General features: G+C 48.5%; 1 protein-coding gene across 1 annotated transcript in view; it reads left to right on the forward strand.

The window, feature by feature from the left end:
- LOC126534027 (endothelin-converting enzyme 2-like) overlaps nucleotides 1–15,672 on the forward strand; it is a 68,712-nt gene extending 53,040 nt beyond the window's left edge. The window contains exon 7 of the mRNA XM_050181239.2: nucleotides 14,213–15,672. Coding sequence (XP_050037196.2) covers nucleotides 14,213–14,401 — 189 coding nt within the window. The 3' untranslated portion in view covers nucleotides 14,402–15,672. The remainder of the gene's footprint in view (nucleotides 1–14,212) is intronic.
- The last annotated feature ends 1,024 nt before the right edge of the window (nucleotides 15,673–16,696 follow it).

Below are 16,696 nucleotides of genomic sequence, written 5' to 3' on the forward strand. Positions count from 1 at the left end.
GCATAGGTGAAAGTTGTCATTGCGATAGAAGCGACAATGTTGATGTGCAAGCGTAGCGCATAATTTTGTTTAGTATCGCAAGCACAGGGAAATGTCGCTGCAATGTCACTGCCATCACATGTCATTCAAAGTTTCTAGAAACTGTTCAAACTTCTATTTCACCGTAACACCTGCCTTTTCTTGTGCCCACATGTCAACCAACTCTTATGTGATACCCCGAATGGGGTCTTCAAGGTAATACAATAAAATAAAACGAAATGAAAAAAAATATATTATACTTCTTGCTACCATTCTTTATTGACATCTTTTTTCCCCAGCTCCGAGCATCGAAAATCTAAAAAGCGTGCTAAAAATTCGGAGGACGCTTCAGCTTCGCCTCTAAAACAATGGAACGCAATAACATCCAAAGATATGGGACCGCTTCTCACGCTTTCCGGGAACTGGAGCGTATTTAACCGTAATTTTCACCGGGAAACACTGGCCGCGAACGCTATGCACGAAGGGCGAGCTTTCTGATAAACGCGGCCTCTTGCGTGGGCTGTGATGCGATGGAGGCGAGCGCCATCTGTAGGTGTTGCAAGGAACCGGGCGCGTCGCTTTATGGCCTTTGAAGTTTGCGCGCATCTTGGAGGCCACGGCCGCTTTATGAATGGTAGAAGCGCTGGAAAAGGTGGTTGTGTTTTGAGTTTCCGCGTAACAGAACTATGTTTCCTAGTATATTCATATTACAGTCCTATGCTATCATGTCCATTGGTTGTGCGCAAGTCGTACTTCACGATTTTTCTCACGTATATTATTTTGTGAAATATTTTACCTTGAGAGATTGAGTTAGCTCAGTAACTTCCTTGCGCTACACGTAGGGCCCGCATGGCTCGACATTTTTGCCGAAACCACTCTAGACGCAAAGGCTGACGCCTGATTTTCTGCGGCACGGGGCCCTTAACGGTCTCGCGTTGAAATACCGTCTGTAAGATGCACCGCCGCTATAGTTCCAAGGACGGGCGCTTCTCAGAGCTTTCTCTGTGATCCACCAGGCACAAAATATGAGGAGCCTATGCAAATAGTCTTCCACATCAGAACGACAGCGAGACGTATCTTCAAGTATTACTCAACGCATTTACGCCTGCAATGCACACACGTAGCGTTTCTGCGACTGGGTCGGCGTAAACGAACTGAAGGAAGAACACAACAGAGAACCGTCCAAACCTCAAGCCAAGAAGCCCCAGTTTATAGCCAGCGAACCCCTTAAATGGAGACATCACCGGCGAGCTCCAACACCGAAGCCGTCTTGGAGTGCAGGTGGTGGTGTTGGTGAAAAACTTTTATTGGCGAGAAGGCCAAAAGTAAAGAAAATTAAAAACTTGCGTTGTGGGTGGACTTCAGGCTGCCGGATGTGGCGTCTAGGTCACATTTTTACAATTGGTAGTAGGTACAGCAGGGCCTGGCGTTTCTCGCTGCGCTCGACGTTTTAGCGCAGGCGCGAGTAAGAGCGGGTGCGAGAGAGAAAATTTGGGGGCCTTTATTCCTTGAATATGTGACTCTGCCTACGCACTACAGTGGAGAAGTTTCTTTGAGCGTGTTTCTCCGTAGGCGTGCCGGCATAGCGGAGTGGGGTCGAGTTTGTTTACGCTCACCCCCTGGCTGTTGGCGCGGTGAAATAGCTGAAGCAGCGGGCACTGATTCGATAATCGGTGAGTGTGGAGGTGCGTCTATCGAATAGACTTTGCCACACGTGCTGCGCTGGCACTGAGTCAGTCATGCCGGATAATAACTTTGTAGTGCCTTATGGCACTCCATATTTAAAAAAAAAACATATTGATATTACCGGGGGAGTGGTAGGGGCCATGATATAGGCCGGGCCTGCTCTGCTGGACATTTCAGGAGCGTTTTTGAGTGATCCCGTTTGTGTAAAGTAAACGCACAGCGCCTTAGCAACAATGGTTGAACGCCATTGCCTTATGTCACGCCGTGGGGATTATTGGATTTTCGTTTCGTCCAAATTAAGTCAGGTTAGCTTAGGTTTAGGTTAGCTTCTATTACGTTAGGTTAGCGCAGAAAGGCGTTAGAACTCTGTGGCGTATTCTGCAGCGCCGTGTGGATTATTGTCCTTGCGTGTCGGCCGCCTTATGTTACGTTACGTTAATTTAACGTTACCTTAGGTTGGATTGCGTTAACGTTACGTTACGCTACCTTAGCGTAAAAGCGGTTATGGTGGCCCGGCGTATTCTTGCAATGGTTACGTCGTGAGCATTATTGTCTTCCGGTGTCGGCCTCGTTAAGTTAGGCTACAGTTCTGTTAGGTTAGCGTAAACCGCGTTAGGGGGCCGCGGTGCATCCTCGTCGCCGGCACCCTTTCAGTAACTCGTGTTGAACCGCGGTTGCTAAGGCGCTCTGCCTTCTACATTTTCAATATATGCGGACCGGCCTCTTCCACGGTCCCTACTGCTCCCACGGAAACATCTAAGATCACCTATTTCACCGCACCGGCAGCCAGTGCGACGGCGAGGAAGGATATCGATGAGGAGATGGGCACAGTCCGAAACGTCCAACTTGTGCAGCACGGCAGCAAGGTTGCGGTGCACCAGCGTGGCAATGTTTGGGTGAGCCTCAGAATAAGGATGAAAGGAGGTGTAGTCGCGCAGCTTCACGGGAGTTAGGGGTTCCCAGAGTGCTAGGACAGAGGGGAGAGTGTCGTGAGGAATGTTCTGGAGGTGGAGCCGCAGGGTGTTCTGTTTGCCATGGGACCCCCTATAGTTACACTGCCAGAAATTAAGGCACGTGGGGTGTCTGCCCATGATGGATGGCCGGGTCACGCGACGTAGTTGGGGTAGGTGCCGGGGTGAGTGGGACGGGGAGCGAGAGGTGTACGACTGTGGCCTCAGTCACGCTCTGGTAGGCCTCTAGGGCCGCGACCCTGGTGTCTAGGGGGCAAGGTGGGATTCGGTGGCGGCCACGCGGGTGTCGATACTGGCGATGAGCTCCTCTCGTACAGTGTACTACCTCAAGTCGCGCGAAGCGGGCCATGACGCGCTGCTTAAACGCCTCCAAGAAGGAGGATATTTGGCGAATGACGTCAAACTTGGGCGCGACGGGATCGGAAGAAAGCAATCGGCGCTTGTGCGGGGGGCTGCGGTTGGGAAAGGAGGCGCGCGATGGGGCAGCCCAGAATGCCATGTTGGTTGGCTCCACAGCTGGCGCCGACGCACCCGGTGGCTGTGGAGGTTCGGGAACTTGAAAAGAGGAGGAGCAGGAAGGACGGACGCACTAGCGCGGCCTCCAGCTGACGCGACAGCTGCTGAATATGGAACTGCTGGAGAGCGATAGTACTAGGCCTCGCTGGCCGCAGTTCCGACGTGTGAGCCTGCGCTTTCAAGCTTACCGGTGATGTGGTGGCGGTGGCGGGGGCGGTGGACGGCTCGGACCTAGGCAGAGGCCGGAAGGAGACTGGAAGGTGGCTGGCAGACCGACAACCACGGGAAACAGAGCGGCGGTGGGGGCGAGAAAGCCGAGAGGTCTTGAGGATGGGCCCGTTGGGTGGCGCTGGTGGGGGAAGCTGGGGCATGGAGGTGGCTGGAGGTGATGACGGACCGTTCCGATGAAACCGGAGCCTGCTAGGGCACGCGGCCGTGACGTGGGTTCTCTCGCTCAGGCTGCAGCAGGGGAGGCAGGTCGGGGGCTCGACTGCCTTGTGGGCCTGGCCGCAGCGGTGAGAGAGGGCTGACTTGGGCTTGGTGCAGGCATCCGCGCGGTGGCCAGGAGCCCAGCAGTTCGTGCAAGCCTCAGCTTTCGGGCGGAATGGGTGGCAGATAGTGGTAGATCCCGCAGTTGAAGAAGATGGTGGAGGGGAGGGTAGACGAAGCTGATCAGGATGGATTTGGAGAGCCCCATCTGGCATGCGTCGGCAATGGCATAGGGGGTGTTGACATTCATGGTTTGGAGATCTTGGACCATCTCGTCCTGGGTTTCGGAGTCCACGGCGTTGCATTCTAGCCGCGGAGGGCGTTGTTGGACGCGGCCATTTAGACACGCAGGGGGCAAGAGATGGGACCCAGGCGGAGTTCCGAGACCCGGAGGTAGAGACGAGCGCGTCGTTCAGATGGGGGGCAGATGGGTTCAGTAAGGGAGTTATGTGGATTTCTCCGTACGCGTAGTCGATAGTGGCAAGAGCACGTAGGATATGGAGCAGGGCTCCGTTTCTGGTAGTGCGGAGGTCAAGCCCTGCTCCCGGTCGGAAGACGACCTTGAAGTCCTCCGCTGAGAGGCGAGGACGGGAAAGCGTGACGACACAGAGTGGTAGTGCAGGGAATGGTGGCTGGCGGTGGAGTAGGGTCTTGGATGGTGGCCTGGCAGGCTGTGGCGAGGCTATCGATTGGTAGGTGCTGCTACGCGGTGGGCTTTCACTGCACGGATCCAGCGTGAGTTGGCTTCAAGCTTGGCAGGGCTGATGGAGGCGCTTTCGACTTGGTATTCCATGTCGGCGGCTTGGAGGGCTACCAACGGTATCGGCGCACGCGGCGAAACCGTCTACTTCGACAGTGGGCGTAGACAGTACGCCTGGCGCCGAACGCAGCTGCGCGCTCCGTAGGGGCTCGGTGTCGTGCGTCGCGCGCTAGGCTTAGCGCGTCGGTGGCGTGGCATAGTATAAAAGTGGCTCGAAATGGTAGAAAATTCATGCAATCGGGCTCCGAAGGATTCAAACGGATCCTCTCACCTTGACAGATGCGTTAATGAAGTTTCGCGAAGAAAGCATGAAGAGTTGTGGTGAAACGCGGCCAAAAAAGACAGTTTCCATGCGAGGCATTTCCATTCAGCGTTCGTTCAATGCAGGCAGGCTGGAGTGCAGGCGTCGCTCGGTGAAACGCCGGAACGTTTTGATGGCGTTTCGGTGCGCGTTCATCGGATTGCTGGTTGCGTTCGATGCAACTCCACATCTTCACCGTTTTCCCGTGCGTTGGGGTGTTCATCAACGCACGGGAAATTATAGAGGTCCACCTGGTATACAAGAAGGAAAGGCTACAACGCATAACAGCCGGACACTGCTTCTTGGAACGTCTTGGATATTCCGTACGGAAAACCAGTGCACTGACAAAAATCCGAACACGAATACAGGAAACTATGCACGTCTCACCAATACTCAGAAACATGCACCCGACCTTCCTCATCGGACGGCGACATGCCGGAGCACATGCACCCGCGAGGAAGTGTTTGAACCACCCCAACGTCGTATACGTAGACGAGGCCAGCAGCGCAAGGACCACTGCATTTGTTACCAGCGTAGTCGGAAATTCCGGGATCGAAATAAATGCGTCGTCGGTTTCCATAGCGAGCGCTGCAGAGGCAGAGGAACTAGCGACAGTGTTAGCCATCACGACGAAACCACACTTTGTGTGCGTCATAGTTCTGACGGTCTCTCAGACGGCATGCAGACATTTTTACAGGGCCAAGATTTCCAGGGCCGCACATTGCATTCTAATTGGGGCGCGTCAGCTCCCGCCATAGATACAAGTCGTGGGTACTCTGAGGCATGAGTCCTTACGCGGCAATCAGCAAGCACACGCCTATGCCCGAGCGCATGCATACCAGAAGACGCGAGAGGGCCGCGCCGAGCAGTTTCACCCTGACCCTTACCATTAACCTTCACGCATATCCTACAACACTATCGCCTTTCACGAAGAACACTACCGCCGCCTCATAATGCTCTGATGCGAGGGGAGCCGTAATATGGCGAAAACTGCAAACAACCACGTATCCTTACTTGAGTCTCTACCACGCTATACACCCTGCGCAGTATTCCTATAAATACCCACATTGCGATCAATGCGCAACGCTTTACCACATGGTAGGGGCTTGCGCAAGCACACCACAGGTCACACCTATAACACATCCCACCACAGAACAATGGGAGGCATCGCTCGACAGACCAGCTCAACCTTGTTAACCGAGCGTGTAGGGCAGCTAAGGCCTCTAGGCTCCTGGACTGAGGGGGCCGCCGACTGCAGAGCGGAAGAGCTACCTGCGCTCGGTTTCTCTCTTCGATAAAATTTACCCTCTTCCTCTCCCTGGGGTGCTATGCAGGATGCGCCGAGTTTGGCGAAACACGGGATCTTCACGAGCTCTGGCGACACCCCAAGATGAAAGCACAAATGGTACCGAGACACAGTTTATCTTTCGACAAGCCTCCAGTTTCATTGGTTTATCTAGATTCACTCTGGGTGGCTATCATTCCTTGGGCGTTGCCTTCTGGGCGGTCGACAAACTGGGGCTCACATGATCATACCGTCGGTGCATGGTCGCGCCTTCTTTCACTTGTTTGTCGTTCCACCGAGTGCATTACACGCACAAGCGAGTTATAAAAAAAGGCATTTAATACAATATTATTAGTTAGTTTAACGTGGTTTAAAAGCATTTTACAGTTTACAAGATGTACACTGAATGTGTATTCGACTAATTTGTAATTTAGTACGCTTCGCATTATACCACGAGGGAACGCTGTGGTGGCGTCATCACATACCATGTGTCACATACATTCATCGGGCGAACATGGCGGCTAAACATCGAAGAGGCCCAGTGTAAACAAACTCGTACAACGAGCTTGCAGTGCGCGACGTTGTGATCAGGCGTGACGATGACCACTATTTCTTGGATAGTTCTGTTCCTCTGTGAGCAATCTTTCCGTGCACCCCGAAAGACTGCGAATAGCTTAGGAGATTTTACAGATCGCAACGCGTACCTACTGTTCACGGCACAATCCTGAACAAACAACTTATCCGGTGCTGCTTCTTTGAGTGCGCTGAGTTCCTCCACTCTGCGTGACTGCGAGCGTCACGAATATTGCATAGTGTGTGCAAAAGGAAGACAGCCGATATAGCTACTATGCGACAAGGAGGTGGTGCCGACGATGGATCTTGCAACGAACACAGTGACGGAGGCATCGACAAACTGCAGATAAGTATATTTTTACTGTTTCATATTTAGCATAATAATAGTGCACGGATTAAGTCACTTTCGTAGTAACGAACTGAATGTCCTGCAGTTTAAAAAAGGCATTGAGAGCCAATGAGTGTTCGTGCTTTTACATGTACGTGGGCCCGCGAAAATATGGAAAAGAGAAAGGTAACCTTCACTAACTTAGTGATATAACAGAAATTCATCAGTGACATTCAGCCCACAGAATCTATGGAAGAGTACCTTTATCCGAGTGAAATATCAATAGCAGGTACTGATATAAAGCAGGAAACCTATACAGAAATTTCATGGGTTGAACAGCACATGGGAGGCATTACCGAATCGTGATCGCCACGTTACCGATATCATTGAAAAATGTTTAGAATCGTTGCATTCAACCGGTTATGCAATATGGGACATAAACCTGGAGGTTAACAAAGAAACTTGAGAAGTCGAGGACTGCACAGAAAGCAAAGTAACAAAAGTTGTTGGAGATAGCATTAAGGCAGGAAGACAGTGGCGTAGTAAACCGTGGCAACTGGTATGCTAGTTGAGATTAAGAAAAAAAAATGGAGTCGGTGGGCAGGCCATGCACGTCTTCAATCACTTGTTGCCAATTTATAACAGGTGACTACATAAGCGTTACAGAATGAATGTCAAGGAGAGAGAACTGCAGCCGAGGATGGTAGAAAATTACATAATGGGACAAAAATATGATGTTTCTAGGCATAGGATGCAATCAGCTCGCATAAGACGGGATTGTAGGAAGCGCCATTGATTTTGCAGTGAACAAAAATAGGTTTGTGGTGCTGACAGTAGAGACTTGTGAAGGTTTGAGGACACCTCAGCTGTTGGCACACAAATAAACATTACAATTGGCTCTGAAAAAAACAACCCGTTATGAAAAATAAAGCAATGTTGTCCCGACAAATTGTTTTATTATGCATACACTAAAGGCTTCCACAGTTAAGGGCAGTTAGTAACAATATTGCAATGAGCATTTTTATTTGTAAATAATGGTTTATATGCGGTTGATTCATTCCAACAATCCATTCCTTTTTTTTGCAGCAAAACATTCCGCTGCTGGAGGCACTGAACCGCCTGGTGGCAGTACGCGAGTGCCAGGCACATGCTCTTGAGAGTGTGGCAAGGTCCAGAGGGCTGCTCTACAACAGTAGCATCAGTGCCCTCACTGCTCTCCAGTCGAGCCCCCAGAACACACCTTATAAAGGAGCTTTCAGTTTATTATTTTGTTTATTATTTAAGAGCATGAATAAAATTATTGCAGTAAACATTGTGCTGTGCATGTTGGGACACTTGTAACATGCACTTGATGTCTCTTCAACATGAGCAAACACGTAAGACAACTTGGACCGTGTAAATGAAAAAGACACTAATGCAGCATATACGTCATTGTGCTGTTTGTTCTTTTTATGTGCAAGAATACAGTGGGTTTTGATTAGCCACAAGATGAACGGTGTGTGTATTTCACAATGAAAAGACAGGAAACGGCATGACCTTAATAATGCTATCACCTATAGGCTGTGCACATGAATGCAACACTCCCTGATTTAAACGTGCCATTACATGCATGTTCGATACCACATATTCGTTAACAATGTCATATATTTGCATGTACTAATTTTCACACAGCTTAAGCCCATGCATAGCTCACTTGTGATGTATCCATTTCATAGGCCAAATAATTGTACACTTTGTCCTTTTGTGTTGTATGAAAAGCGGCATCCTCTAGTCGGATACAACTTCACAAGACAGGAGAGGCCCCGCCCAGATGACCAAAGCACAGCAGCCGATTGCCTCCACGTATAAAGAAATAGTCCCTCTCCAATGAGCGGGTATTAGTGCGTCCAGCGGAAAGATGTCAGTGTAGAGTGTGTGCCCGTTGGTACAGGCTTGTGTTCACCTGCCGTTGAAGTGCAGATTCTGCGGCCTCCTAAAGTTGTATCTGACTATAGAATCACGTAATGCCTTGCACTGGTTGCATAGACTTTAGCAACTTGATAGCACACAATGATCAGGAACAGAAATCTATAAAGGCACCAAAGCAAAGCTGCCTGGCCACACTTCCATTATGAGGGGCTGTAAACAGTTCTCGCCAAATATTCCCATGACATCCTCGAAAAAGAGGTGGTGTTTGGCACTTTAGAATAAAAAACAGATTACAGTGAATGCCGTGTACCACGTTAAAACAAACTGAGCTTGGTTATCTGCACAGCATGTAATGAAAGCTTGTGCTTCACGTAGGAAACAAAGTGCTCTGTCCAGTACAATTGTCGAGTTTGCTGTGGCACCTATTATGCCATTAGTGTCAACATACAAATTTTCAAAGGCCATTAATTTCACCATTATTTTTGTATGATGGTTCTTTCAATCAGTGCTTGTATTACATGAGCAGGTGGATTTGAAAGCGAAGCTTTGTTTGCAAACCTTCAGACTTCTATAATTGTGTGGCAAGGCACTGGCATGGTGTCGAATAGCTCACACTTCCTCGGTCCTGCACCAAAGACGCCCAATGCTCTATTTGAAGTTGGATCGCGCAACAATTCGACGGCTCACAAGAAGAGTAACACACACAGCAGTGCGTTCTGCTGTGTGTATTTCTCTTCCTCAGTCCTGCACCAAAGAGGCCCAATGCTCTATATGAAGTTGGATCGCGCAACAATTCGACGGCACACAAAGAAGAGTAACACACACAGCAGAGCGTTCTGCTGTGTGTATTTCTCTTCTTTGAGTCCCGTCGAATTGTGGTGCAATTCAGCTTCAAGCTTCTATACCGATACAACGAGTCTTCAACCTCACCAATGGTCTAGTTATTAAGCCACAATAGCGCACATCGTTGAAATGTCCCAACACGAATTAGCTCTCCAACAAATCACCGCAAGCATAAAATTTTGCTGCACAGGTGTATGCACGTGCCATATTCTGTACCACTAAACTCGCCGGAATCAAAGGGGCAAGCATTAACCAGCCTTATTGCTGCCGTTACCATCATCATCATGACACCAATAGAAAGATAGTGCAGCGTTTCAGTAAAGGGAGTGCCGGAGGGAAAGGCGTGACAGCGAGGCTTGAGGCTTACAATAAAAATAGCATTTACAAGACATGTTCAATGCCAAAATATGCTGCATATCGCTCATCCTACTTTGGCATTACGGCAAGCTTTTACACGTTTGAGCATGTCACAGTTTGTGTAATCATTGCTCTAAAGCTGTACAAAAGGTCTATTCGCTCTGCAATCTTTATTTTTATCATGGCGGGTTAAAGACCAACTTTTCATTGGTATCTGCACCACATTTCTCCCGATATGTAATTTTGCCTTGGTGGTTCACGACATCGTCACGCGCACCGAGTTCTGCAGAGCATTGGATCTGCATTGCTCTACTGCTGAAGAATTAGAGCCCCATTATGAGACAAAAATATACGATGTGTCCATACAGAATAACGCTGCCCCCCCAAAAGAAAATACACTGAACCACTGGCACATGCACCAGCAGTGAACACAGCAAACACTCTGAAGTATTTTCTTCATGCAAGCCAGCACACTAAGATTCTCAATGCATTTTCATTTTGCCATAAATGCATAGGCACAACCGGCTGCGCGCGAAATCCGCATCTCGCACTGCAACGAATTGTGCAATGCCTTGCTGTTTCATAGTGCGGCCGATAGCTGACGCATGACCAAAATTCAGCATTATGCAAACTAACTTGTACTAAGTAATCTCATAAAAAAACCAAGTTCTTTAAGAGATTAGCATTCACAGGGTACTTCACACAATTTGTGATATCCATTTATCTACTTATACTTCATTAACCTCTTTCCCCAAAAAAGTGAGCCATTTGGAAGGCACCCTGATAGCACAAGTAGAACAATCGGTAAAAAGTCAGCAACTAGCGAAAAAGTCAGTATCATAGGCTGCCGTATGTGTGACGCCGGTAACACAAAATTTAAGTCGGCTACATAGAAGTGACAAATTTGGCAATATGGTGCGTCTAGACATTGCTTCAATGCTAATCACAGTAACGCTGACATGGAAGGCACCTTAATTCCTACGTACGTTGCGTCGACACACCCGACTACGTTCGTAATGCTTCCGCGAAGTAAGAAGCGTTTTTTTATAAATGCCCGCTCAGCCTCAGTCTTCGGGAAAGCCAGCCACCGCTTCCGCACTGCCGCATCAATAAGCGCATCAGACATCTCTGACACAGAGGCTCACAATAGTTTGATGACGTCCAATGTAACGCTCGGCGCCGACGCTTCCCTGAAAACTCCCAGTCCCGTAGAAACGGAGGGCGCAGAGGACTTGCTCTTCAACGGTGAGCGAATGAAGACCGCCACGCTGTCTCCACAGACGAGAGTCTTCGCCTAGCTCGTCACACAGCCAGCACACTGATGTCTTCGACAGGCCAAAATGACGCTGAAACTCCAGGGCGGTCATGTACGCGAACGGGTACAGACGGTCATACTGACGCTTGCTGCCGCTGGCTACAATAACACAGGCTGCTGCTGCTGCCGGCGCCATGTTCCCGAGTTGAACTCGGCGGGGGTTTCGCGATGTACGAGTTTAGCGCGATTTCGCCTGTCAATCAAAGCCAGAGGTCACGCCCCGTGCGAGGCATGTAACCCTTGTGCGCGCACCCACCACGGTTGGGCCACGCCCAACTTATCTTTCGGCAACAGCGACGCGGTGCCGAGCTGAGAGGCATCAACAATATTCACCACCGACATAAAACACGCACAACACACTGTCATCGGTTATGTACTGCGCACTACTATCAAAAACAAAGCGTTGACTGTCGCTGGCTTCTCGGGCTGAGATGGCCCCACAGCACGGTTTCACTGCCTGCATTGTGGCGACGTAGCGCACAGTAAATAATTATCGGCACGTCACCGTAGCTGCTTGCAAGGCGCCGATGCGCCGAGGGTGACGACGATGCTGAGGAGTGCGTATCGCAGCAGTCGTTTGAGATGGCTGCTCTGTCATCGGTGATGTATCGGAGCCACAACGTCGTAAACACGATCAGCGTCCGATAATCGCTCGCTCTTCTAGACCCAGTACAATGGCATTTCATCACAAGCACTGCGCACTCAACAGTTCCAACAACTTCCTCAGTTCCAAGTCTCATTTCATAACCGCATAAAAGAGCCCTCACCTGCCAAAATGCAATTACTGCGGTGTCGTTACGATATCCTTCTGCGATCGCTGCTGGCTCCAGCATAAGTAATCCGCAAGCACCTTGGTGCGCACAAAACACTCAAATACTGCGTACATGCGCTCAGAGGCACTTTCACTGGGCAAGCGATGACAAGCGATGAATTGTGTCGATGGGAAGCACGCACTTCTTCGCAATGCATCGCCGAGGCTTCGCGCACACAGATAAACTGGTACATTTTCACTAAACTGCGTCACTACGGGCACTACGGACCACCATTTTGCAGCGACGGCCGTTGCTCCCATATTTATGACTAGTGTAACGTTTTTAGTTGGTAAAGCGGGGGCCTTAAGGCGCCTGCGATGAACAGCCGTACCACGGCGCTGCGTTTCTATTCACCTAATAGAGAAAGACTGGTGATCACTGACATTATTGAGAATAGCACTGTAGCGCCCCTAGGCGACTTCTCACCGTATGAACTGCCTCGTGCGTGCGACCCTCTTCAATGTATGCGCTTCTAAGCTTTCGCCTCACTGTCGCCACTCGCGGCAAGAAGTGCAAAATTTAATAATTTGCTCGATCTCCGTTTGTCATCAGAAATTTCTAGCATTCAAAACGAAAAACAGACACTTAAAGAAATAATAATGTTCGTTATTTTATTTGTTGTATTTTAACGCATTCGTTTGAGCGAAAGCGCAGGTGCAAGAATGCGCCGCATGTACCCTGTTCGCATTCGATCGAGGATATAAAGATAGTTGCCGAAAGAGGAGGCACGCCCTTGACGCGCCCTTGAAAGGCGTGGCAAGCGGCTCACGGCAAGTCTGCAGACAGACAGCGGGACAGTCACGGTATTGCTAAGTTGCGATAATCCGTTGATAACAATACGCGGCGCTGGCGCGTTTCGTTGTGCAGCCGTCTGCGCTTGAAACGTGAAAGCAGCGTGCCGCGCAGGGTGCGCTCATGTTGTCATACGCGGCTTTTTGTCTACATATTTTTTCCCCTGCAGCCTTTGCGCGTTTTACGCTATCTCCGGTCACTGACTGCCGTCGAGCAAACTCGGGTAAAACTCGGGTGAACGAGAAACTCGGCGCATCCTGCATAGCACCCCTGTTCTGCATTTGTCGATCTTGCAGATACGTTGCTTGAAGCCGTTGGGCTAAATCACTGCACTTGTTAAAAAGAGACCCTGATCACAAATACAAACTTTAGACACTGGACGCGCTACAAGCACACTTTAATCGCGAGACCACATTTTTTAGTGTGCTCGTATTCGTAATGTTGTGGTACAATCATTCTTCTTCCCGAAAGTTTCACGCCATACGCAGGCAGCGGAACAAGCTGTTTTTCTTCATCTGACCCGGCAATGTACTCACTTAGTAGATAGACCAAATTTTGGCGGTGCTTGGCGAGCTTACACCCTGTGGGAAGTTGTAACTACCTGTCTTGACATCAGTGTTCGGCTACAGCCGCACGAGATCCATCCGGTTTCTATCGATTTGTATTCCACAATCGACTCTGATGAAGTAGGATCTTGGTTCCTTGGCCTTCCGTGCGACAACGGCTGCTGCTTTACAGTCAATCACGAAGACATTGTTCCCGATCTTCCAGCCCTTGTCATAATCAGGAGTGCACTAACTACCAACGGTATTTCGCATATAAGTTCGTCACGATCTTTCCGGCTATTTCAGGACGTTTAAGAGTAAGAAAGAAAGGGCAACAATGTAACTCAATAGGCTTGACTGAAGCCACATGTACCTTAACTGTAGGCCCTTTTGGCGATGGAAATTAACTTCGCAGGGACTTTGCTGCAGTTTCTGAAGAATGGACATAGAGATCTTACTTCAATTTCCTTTTGCCGATATGGGTCTTCCTGCAAACGCTACTGAAAGAAAAGAAAAAACGTTTTATAGGACATAATATATTTCGATTCACACAAAAAACGCATACCAAGAGAAGTGAAAAAGTTTTGCAGCACATGTTTCACACTCTTGTGCAATTTCCACTTGTGAAAGCTACGATAAAATAACTTGCAACCATTACGTGTACCGTTTGCTGTTAATGACCAAAGAAAATATATTCTGACTTTTTTTCACAGGAATTGACGGAGGAGAAGGTGTTCTTCATAACGGCCTGCCTGACCGCTTGCGCAACGACGCCTGCCGAGAACATCTATGGCGGCGACTGCAACAAGGCGGTCATGAACTTCGCGCCGTTTGCCAAAGCCTTCGGTTGTCCCGTCGGTTCCAAGATGAACCCTGCGTCGAAGTGCACTTTTTACGATTGATTTTCAAGACTATGCCTGAGCGGTCCTCTTTCTCTGCCCAAAATGTAATCCTTTGTTTTAGTTTTGTGTGCGCGCGTCCGGGATGCATTGCTCTGTTATCATTCAGATGCAGCGCCCAATGCAATTCGCTGATCATTGCACTCTACGTAGATGAACTTATTGCTGACTGCTTCATTGACGAAATGTCTGCTGTGCCTGATTATTGGTTGCTGTGCTTCATTGTTTCGTGCATGAACACTATGTTGACGAATTCAGGAGTGGGCTTCAAGTTCTGACAGCTAAGAGCTGAGCACATTATTGGACGTCATAGCACATTCGTATGTCGCCAGACTCGAGCTGCTACAGCTGTCAAAAAAGTTTCTCCTTAGCTGACCCACGAAAACATATGATCCGTTTTACGAGAAGTGCCAACGTATCCTTCTGCTTTTGACGTCGTCTGCCACTGTATTTTTTACCATGTTAGTTTAGATAGATAGGCGCAGGTTCTGTCATTCTAGTGTCAGTACAGTTTCTCCAAAACGTCCGGGGGGCCTAATTACCTGGTCACTATGATTTACGCAAAAAACTGGTAAATGTGTTGATATTTTACAGCTGTGGCTTTACCGGAGTGGATACATCACAGCTCGGTCTTAGTCGCGCTCCTGTTGCCTTCAAGAAGCAGTGCTACATGACCAGTTATGCAACGCTGAAGTGTCGAATACTGGTAGTAGATGGTGCCTTTACGATGTGGAAAATCAAAGAAATGACATGGCGTCGGTGCTGGTGATGTCTAAAAGTCATAAAGGCCTGTATTCTGATTCGTAGTGTTGTAATGTATTGCTGCTTCTCTGGAACGTACGTCGAAGTTAAGAATTTATGGTGTGCTTTGAAATCTTGTAGCTATGCTTTTTCAACGAGCATTCAAGTATGCTTAAGCCATAAACAAAACGTTCAAACTTCGGAAGTTCACTAGAGCTAATGTGTCCGGAGTTTTTTTTATGTCGCAGTTTAGGCATGCGCAATTGTACTTCTGTATGAAGAGAGCTTGAATATTAACGATGAGGTAGGACTGGTTCTCGATACTCCTTCAACAATTTGGCGAGTTGGGCTAATTTATTAGAATGATGATTAGTTCAGATAATACAGACGGAGGGATTGGGGCTTGTAGAAATGGACCGCCCGTTTGTGGATCGGAACATGAAAAGTGTGTGAAACACCAATATTGGCTTTGTAGCTGCGCCATTATTTTGGTGCCGTCACTAGTCCAGCTCATAAGCCGCTAAATATATTTGGGTCCGGCCGATTTCATATGAACTCTTTTGTCTTATTTCTCACAGTAGTAGCCAAATGCACACAGGGACAATACTGTCACTGTACGAATGAGTAACTTCGTAAGTACAGACTGGCTAGCGTCTCCTGGCCCTCTACAACATCACAGGAGACTGAAATAATACTTATATGATTTAATACCCGAAAGGCCGTTCCTCTCCATCTTCCCTCGGTTATTTGCAAACCCCCTTTTTATTTTCTACGTAAATATTTATCTTATTTCTCCTCTGGCCATCCCCTATTTCAAAATTTTAAGGACGCTTAAACTTCGCCTTTAAGAGTTGAACGCGATAGCACTAAATGATCCTTTAGTGCTTCTCACGCTTCCCGACAACTGCAGCTTAGGTGGCCGTAAAGTTTACCTGAAAATGCTCGCGGCGAGCGCCGCTCCTACTAAGACAGACCTCAAACGGTAGATGGAAAATGCTATCGCGTTAAAAGTGCATGTTCGAGTTCCCGCCTAACAGAATTATGTTTTCTCGTATATTAAAACTACAATCCGGCACTATCACATACCTAGGTTCTGTGTACGTCTTATTTTACAATTTTATCACGTATTGTAGATTGGCAAATTCCATTAGCGTAGTAACTTTCTTTCGCCATATGGGGGGCCTGCGTGGTGGGGTATGCGTTGTTCGAAATTGTATTTGCCGAAGCGATGTCCGACGCGGGACGCTGGACGTCCACGCCGTATATTGTGCGATACGGAGCCTTTAACGCTGTCGCATTAATAAGGCTATGAACGATCCTATTCATAACTGATTCATTCATTGATTCATTTAAACACATGCCATATGAATGTTCTATAGAAGTGCCAAATTCTGGGCGAGTTCATATTCCATACTGACGAAACACATTTTAGTGTATCATACTCCTCGGTCCTGCGGGAAGTGCTACATCGGCCAAACGGGACGGTGTTTCAATAAGGGATTCATCGACCAAAGAGCTTCAGTGAAAGGGCAGCCGTCGTCTAATGTGTTCCTACGT

The sequence above is a fragment of the Dermacentor andersoni genome, chromosome 7 (assembly GCF_023375885.2).
Source record: "Dermacentor andersoni chromosome 7, qqDerAnde1_hic_scaffold, whole genome shotgun sequence".
Lineage (NCBI taxonomy): Eukaryota > Metazoa > Arthropoda > Arachnida > Ixodida > Ixodidae > Dermacentor > Dermacentor andersoni.